The sequence below is a fragment of the Mus pahari genome, chromosome 1 (genome assembly GCF_900095145.1).
Source record: "Mus pahari chromosome 1, PAHARI_EIJ_v1.1, whole genome shotgun sequence".
NCBI lineage: Eukaryota > Metazoa > Chordata > Mammalia > Rodentia > Muridae > Mus > Mus pahari.
In genome coordinates, this window is record NC_034590.1 from 557,743 (window position 1) to 565,620 (window position 7,878).

A 7,878-nucleotide genomic window follows, 5' to 3' on the forward strand; every position below is an offset into this window, starting at 1 on the left:
ATGGACTTGGGGCCAGAGCAGATGATGGACTTGGGGCCAGAGCAGATGATGGACTTGGGGCCAGAGCAGATGATGGACTTGGGGCCAGAGCAGATTATGAACTTGACCAGGGCAGATGATGAACTTGACCAGGGCAGATGATGAACTTGGGGCCAGAGCAGATGATGGACTTGGGGCCAGAGCAGATGATGAACTTGGGGCCAGGGCAGATGATGGACTTTTCATAGGTGGGTGTGGAGTATAGCTTGGGTAGGGTGCATGAGGCCCTGCTTCTCTGCCAGCACAACACACAGACCCAAGAGAACCAAGTAAAGGAAGAGTTGTTGATAACTGGGCTCCTGGGGTTCTACTGGAACCTGGGCTGTAGACACCAAGGCCTTATTGAGGAATCATGTATGTTGTGAGCTTTATGCTATCTCCTAGTATGTGTTTCATAACTAAAAGAAAACCTGAGCAATATATTGGCAGCGCATGCCTTTAATCCCAGCACTCGGGAGGCAGAGGCAGGCCGATCTCTGAGTTTGAGGCCAGCCTGGTCTACAGAGTGAGTTCCAGGACAGCCAGGGCTACACAGAGAAACCCTGTCTCGAAAACCAAAACAGAAAAAGAAAAACAAAAATCCAGGCTCATGCCTGTAATTCTAAGACTTGAGAGGCTGAAGCAGGAGGACTGATTTGAGTTTAAAGCTAACTTTAGCTATAACCTTGTCTCTAAAAAACGAACCAAATTCTGAAAACCTAGTACCACTTACATCTAACCTTCAAAAAGGTAACGCCCAGGCTAGACCTGACGGCACCGCCTTTAACCCCAGCAGAGGCAAGCTAAGCCACTGGGGTCTTGGCCTGTTTCAAAAAGAGAAGAAACGGAAACTCACAGTGCATGTGCCATATACCCCAGAAATCCCTGAGGTGACAGCTTGCCACCCCAAACTACTGTCTTGACAGCAGCGCTTCTCAGCCTCGCTAATGCTGTGACCCTTTAACGCCATTCCTCAGGTTGTGGTGAGCCCTAATCACAAAGTTATTTTCATTGCTACTTCATAACTGTAATGTTGCTGCCATTATGAATCATAATGTAAATATGTGTTCTCTGATGCTCTTAGGTGACCCCTATCAAAGAGTCATTTGACCCCAAAGCGGTTAAGACCCACAGGTTGAGAACCACTGCTTTAGTGGGAAGGAAACTCTGGGGGATCTGCCCTCATATATTGACTTTTGTTTTGTTTTAAACAGCTGGAAAACCTTATGTTGGACAAAGATGGCCACATCAAGATCACTGACTTTGGCTTGTGCAAAGAGGGCATCAGTGATGGAGCCACCATGAAAACCTTCTGTGGTACCCCGGAGTACTTGGCGCCTGAGGTGTCTTGGGCTGGAGGCAGGGAGCGTGCAGGCCAAGGGTGGAGGGAGCCAGGGGTGGAGCCCCTCTAGCCTGGCTTCTTCTCCTTCCTCCCTCAGGTGCTAGAAGACAATGACTACGGGCGCGCAGTGGACTGGTGGGGGCTGGGTGTGGTCATGTACGAGATGATGTGCGGCCGCCTGCCCTTCTACAACCAGGACCACGAGCGCCTCTTCGAGCTCATCCTTATGGAGGAGATCCGCTTCCCACGCACGCTCGGGCCAGAGGCTAAGTCCCTGCTGGCTGGGCTGCTGAAGAAGGACCCTAAGCAGAGGTGTGGCCTGGGAGTGTGTTGTCCCCTGAGCAACCCCAGTGGCCCCACAGTTTACACCTCCCTGCACTGCTTCTTCTGAGGGGACACAGGAATACAGCATTCCTTATGGCCAGCCTAAGGTCACAGGACCGTATAAGGTTGAGCCAGTGTGTGAGCTGTCTGCCTTGTAAGCCTGCCCCACTCCCCTGTCACCTGTTCATGGATAAAGATGAGGCCAGTTATGAGATCCACTTGTCCCAGATTGCCTTCTCCCTGCCTCTGTCCTAAGCCATGAGCTCCCCAATCATAGGTCCCCTCAGAAAAGGGGTTTGTAGTAGGATAGCATTATCAAAAACTGTGCAGGGGCCTTGAACCCTAGGTTATACGTGCCTTTGCTTTGAGCCTGGCTTGTAGAACCTGCAATTTTGGGTGCTGGGTGGTTGGTGATGGTTGTCTCTGCCCAGGCTCGGTGGAGGTCCCAGTGATGCAAAGGAGGTCATGGAGCATAGATTCTTCCTCAGCATCAACTGGCAGGATGTGGTACAGAAAAAGGTGAGTCCTCTTGCCTGCTTCAGGGGCCCTCACCTGCCCACAGGTGACCTGGCATTGCTGACTCCGGGCTCCTCTCCACAGCTCCTGCCACCCTTCAAACCTCAGGTCACTTCAGAAGTGGACACAAGGTACTTCGATGACGAATTCACCGCCCAGTCCATCACAATCACACCCCCAGACCGATGTAAGTATCTGGGAGCCCACGGTCCCTATGTATGACTAGACGGCTGAGAGGTAGCTACGGTCTGGCCTGGGTTCTGCTTGGCTGACTGGCTTACTGTGTCTGACAACTTTCCTCTAAGATATGCTCGCAAGGCCTGCCGTTGCTGTAAGGATCGTCAAGGACTATGGCTAAAGGATGTTCTGTGGTTTAGGGACAGCCCTGGTCTTTGGTCTGGACTGTGTTCTTGATCTGAAGCTACCCCAAGGCTGGGCACTCAGGGGGTCCCCCATCCTGGACAGCCCAGAGCGCATGGAGCTTTCCTGGGATCCCAGGGCTGGGGAAGCCTGAGAAGCTACCTGGCCTGGCTGTGTGGCAGCCAAAAGTGCATTCTTGGCAGGAGTGGCTTCTGGGCACCAGCAGTGAGAGCATCTTTCAGGACAAGGACAGGCTGTGGCTAGGCAGATGAGGCAGGGGGTCACCTGGGAAATGGAGAAGACCTCAGCTGTGGGGACTTCTGTAAGTATTCTGTGTGTTAGGGACAGAATTATGTCAGCGCTAGACAGTCCCGTGGTGCAAGTGAGTATGGGTGGGAATAGGCCAGGCTAGACCCTGGTGGTCCAGGGTGCTGCAGAAGGGGAAAGACATTCAGAAGACCCAGCCAGGCAAGGAAGCCGTAGCTAAGGCCTCTCTAGAAGCAAGCTGCTTGCCTCTGGCACTAGTGCTATGGGCCACCACTCCTGTGCGGGCTTTCCCGGAGCCCCAGCACACTCCTTTCTGGGTGCTTTCCCAGGGAGGTGGGGTGGGCAAGACTGCAGCTCCTTCGTCTTCATGAATCTCCACCCAATCCTACAGATGACAGCCTGGGCTCGCTGGAACTGGACCAGCGGACGCACTTCCCCCAGTTCTCCTACTCAGCCAGCATCCGAGAGTGAGCAGCCCTCTGCCACCACAGGACACAAGCATGGCCGTCATCCACTGCCTGGGTGGCTTTTTAAAAAAAAAAACAACTTTATTTTGCCTTTTGGTTTGTGTTGCCTTCCCTGTCCCCTCATCCCAAATCCAGTTTCTTCTTCAGTTCTTGCTCAGACTTAGCGGTCCTGGCGGCCTCTCCTCCNGCCTCCCCTCTGTTCCAGATGAGTGCTGGGACCTGCCCAAGGACAGGCTGTTGGGAGGATGGAGAGTGAGGTCATTAATCACCACCAGCCTCCAAGAGGGTGAAGTGGGGAGCCATGGGGTCACCTGGATTTGGAGGCACGCCAGCGAAGAACACATCTAGAAGCTTCCCCCACCCCCAGCACCTCAGCTGCCCTCCATGCTGTCCTCTGGGCAGTCTGTCTGCTGCCACCCCACCTGGGGCACAAGAGCAGTCATGTCCAGGGACAGGCAGAAGCCTTTGGAGGCTGAGGGGGTCTGGGTTTGTGTCCATTCCTNTTCCTCCCATGCTGCTCACTTGATTCTCAATAAAGCAGGAGGAGTGTCTGGGGGCGGTGGGGACGGTCCTCCTGCCCCCAGCCCAGTGCCTTACCAGGGCTTCCTTCTGGCCAGCCTTGCCTCCCGCTGGGCCCNTTTGNATGGCTCCNNTCNCTGCCTNGGGCAGAGGGAAGCCAACCTTGGCTGTTACACATCTCACACCAAGACAGTATTGGGCCCCTTGGACTTGACTGGGGTCTGAGTGGGGACAGAGATGGGGACAGGTGTCTCTGATACACAGTGGGGTGGAGTCTGCCTCATCTCCAGGGCTCCTGTTCTGGAGCCTTAAAGTGAATGTTTGAGTTAGAGTTGTGTCGGTGTCAGTGCTGTGGGTGGAGGTGTGCACCCTGACCTGTCAGCATCTCGGGCTCCTGGGATGCTGGTGCCCACAGCTGTATGCAGCANTTGTGTGAGTGGGCTCGGGCCTCAGCCCCAGCCTGAGCGTTTGATCCCACGGGGTGCAGTGAGTGCAGGCGATGTGCCTGCTGCTCTGGCGTGTCTCTCCCTNCTCAATATCTCTGGGTGTTTGGAAATGAGTTTTCCTGGTTTTGCTCTCCCACCACACCCCCCAGAATAGGTGGATTTCAGAAAGGCAGTAGGGTGGGTGGCTGGGGATGGTTATGGGGGTCATCTGTTTTTTACTTTTTATGTGTGTATGTTTATCTGAGAGTTTTCGCCCATCCCTGCTGGCCTTTCCTTACTCCTCATATTTGTACGGTACAAGCAATAAAGACACTCGTTTCAGACCAGGGCCCAGTCCACATTTCCTTAGCCACCCCTCTCCTGTCCTGGTACTGGAGTGCCAGAGTAGCGCGCACCATTCATTACCTGCACTCTGCCTCATTCTGAGATCCATGGAGCCATGGGGATGGAACAGATGGGCGTGGGAAAGTGGGTGGTGGATCCCGGCTGCAGGAAGCGGCCCTACAGAGGAAAAGGTGGCTGGGTGGTTTCTGTTGGGTAGGGATAGGCTCAGGCCCTTAGAAGCTGCCAGATTGGGGGCAGCTGGTGCTGAGTGGTTCTAACAGGAAGCACATGCACTGTGGCAGCAGGAGAGGTGGCTCAATCACTTGGCCTCTGAGCCCTAGAATAGCTTCTGTGTGGAACCAGGAAGCCTTAAGGTGCCCAAATGCCATCATAAAATCTGTGACTTAACAGGGCTTGTGGTGACCCCCAGCAGGAACACCCGGACATTTAATTACAGCTGCGCAGGTCTAGGACTGAAACCGGTGCTGAAGCTGTGGGTTGTGGGGCTCACTGGGGTACTTCCTCCTTTCCCATTCCCATTCCCAGGTGCTGCAGATGGATTTGTTCCAGGATTTACGGGAAGAGGGGGCACCACGGGCATGGTAGTCTGAGAGCTGGAAAGCGGGCTGTGGGAAAGCAAGGCCAGTTTAGACATCTGTCCCAGCTGCAGAGAAGACTGTGTGCGGACCCACACGTATGTAAAGAAGTGTGTCCCGCGGCTCTGATAGGAGAAGGTGAAGCCTTTGCTGGGGCCTTATAGTTCACTGTAGTCCTTCACTTTAGCGTTTCCCTCTCAAGCCTAGGAAAAAGGAAAAACGCCTTGCACCCCCTGGGTCACAGCCCCTCAGTTACAGGTGGGATTGCTTCTTTTGTCACCTTGTGTGACTCATCTCCCAGCGGGACACGTTCCTGCCTACCTCAGGATTTCAGCAGCTCCTCGAAAGGAACCCCCAGACAGCTGATCCTGTAGTGAACACGCGTGCCTACGCTGCTTAGTTTGAGGGACACTTCAAACATTTCACAAGGCTTTCTCCCCAATTTATGTGTTTATAAAAGCATCAGGAAGAAGTGAGCCCCCGCAGCCCAGGGTCTGGAGTGGCATCCCTGTGGACTTTGCCATGAACCCTTGGCCTGCCTTTTGTGCATCCCTCATTCTTGCCAGCTGCAGCCATGCCTGGGCTATGCCCCTTCACCACCATACCTTAGGAATTTTGCAGATGTCCTCAGTCTGGTGGGTCCTTGAGGAAATGACATCTGGGGCACACTAGTGTGTTCTCAGGGGTCGGGGGACGCTGTGGCCTTGTGCTCTCAGTTGCTTCACAAGGCTGCATGGGTGTGTGCCTTCTATCACTAAGATCTTACTGCTATCATCAGGGCTGTAATAAAAAATAAAAATCAGGCTCCAGTTGCTGTGCTTGCTGTGCTTGCTGTGCTTTGGTGTTTGTGACCTACATTCTGTGATCTTTGAATGTACTGGCTAGTTTTGAAATGTTTTCAGATCTAAAGAAAAACTTAAAGAAGTGGTACTGGTCAGGAATGGTGGCCATGCCTGTCGTCCCAGTATGGGGTGCGGAGGGTGGTTGTGGGAGGTAAAGCAAGAGGGATTACAGGGTTAAGCCTATATGAGACCACCTCAGACTTCAGAGATGGAGATGGAGTGAAGGAAACAGATAGCAGATGATTCCAGGACCTGAAGTAGGAGGAATAAGATGAGCCAGTAGCATCTCTTGGACCTACTCAGTTCAGGGACCCAGTTGGCAAAGTGTGTGCCATGCAAGAATGTAGTCCCCAAGTATGGCTTGATGGCTAAGAACTCTTACAGGAGCCAGGCAGTGGTGGCGCATGCCTTTAATCCCAGCACCCAGGAGGCAGAGGCAGGCGGATTTCTGAGTTTGAGGCCAGCCTGGTCTACAGAGTGAGTTCCAGGACAGCCAGGGCTATACAGATAAACCCTGTCTCAGAAAAAAAAAAAAAAAATTGCAGGAAAGCAGAATTGTGTTTCCAGAACCATGCTGGGCAGCTCATAACCGCTTGTCACTCCGCCTCCAAGAGTGATGCCCTCTGGTTTTCATGGACATTACACTGGAAAAGACACAGAAATAAAAATTCTTTTTAAGTGGGGGTGCAGTACTGATCTGTGTTTGTAATCCCAGCACTGGAGAGAGGGAGACTGGAGCATCTTTGGGCCTTGCTGGCCAGACATTTCAGCTAAACAAGCAAGTTCCAGGTTCAGCAAGAGATCTGTGTCACAAAGGGGGAGGCTAGAGAGATGGGTCAGGAGGTAAGAGCACTAGCTGCTCTTCCAGAGGACTAGGTCCTGTGTCTGGCTCCCACATGGCAGCTCACAACCATCTGTAATTCCAGTTGCAAAGGGTCTGATGCTGTTTTCTGGCCGCCATGGTGCCCAACATACACACTACACATTAAATAGTTTTAATAAGGTGGAAGGTGATTTAAGATACTAGCCCTCCAGCCTTCATAGGCTTGTGCACACAAACAGTAGGGCTGAGGCTGTACATCAGTGACAGCATGTGTTCATGTACAAAGCTGTGGATTTGATACCCAGTACCAACAGTAGCTCATAGAAATAAATAGATCCCAAACCAGGCAGTGGTGGCGCATGGTTTTGGGGGACAGAAGCAGGCAGATCCGAGTTTGAGGCCAGCCTGATCTACAGAGTGTGTTCCGGGACAGCCAGCCAAGGCTACATAGAGAAACCCAGTCTCTAAAAGAACACACACACACACACACACACACACACACACACACACACACAGAGTTCAGTAGTGAAGTGAGCCTAAGGACACCAGAGCCAAGAGGGGACTCTCAGCAGGCAAGCCCCAAGACAACACAACACTCTAATATTCAACACTCTCTGACGAGTCATGGGAAGGACTGATAGATCTGCCTCCAAGTAATAAGCCTTTCCCGGGCCGTCGGTTGTGCATTCTAAGAGAAGACAGCTAATATGGATTCGATGTGTGTCCCAGAGTGCTACTGTGTGTATATGGCTTGGTCCCCAGCTGCTGGTGCTTTTCAAGAGGTGACTGGATCGGCGCACGCCTTTAATCCCAGCACTCGGGAGGCAGACGCAGGTGGATTTCTGTAGACCTGGACAGCCTGGTCTACAGAGTGAGTTCCAGGACAGCCAGGGCTACACAGAGAAACCCTGTCTCAGAAAAAAAAAAAAAAAAAAAAGGAGGTGGTGACTGGTGGTGACATGGGTGACTGGTGGTGACATGGGTGACTGGTGGTGACATGGGTGACTGGTGGTGACATGGGTGACTGGTGAACC

General features: G+C 52.8%; 1 protein-coding gene across 3 annotated transcripts in view; it reads left to right on the forward strand.

Annotated features, from left to right (window-relative positions):
* Positions 1–4,185, forward strand: part of Akt2 (AKT serine/threonine kinase 2) — a 49,282-nt gene extending 45,097 nt beyond the window's left edge. For all 3 annotated transcript variants that reach the window (XM_021191692.2, XM_029539268.1, XM_029539260.1), the window contains 5 exons: positions 1,233–1,361; positions 1,458–1,672; positions 2,116–2,203; positions 2,285–2,387; positions 3,219–4,185. In XM_021191692.2, coding sequence (XP_021047351.1) covers positions 1,233–1,361; positions 1,458–1,672; positions 2,116–2,203; positions 2,285–2,387; positions 3,219–3,298 — 615 coding nt within the window. In that variant the 3' untranslated portion in view covers positions 3,299–4,185. The remainder of the gene's footprint in view (positions 1–1,232; positions 1,362–1,457; positions 1,673–2,115; positions 2,204–2,284; positions 2,388–3,218) is intronic.
* Positions 4,186–7,878: the final 3,693 nt, after the last annotated feature.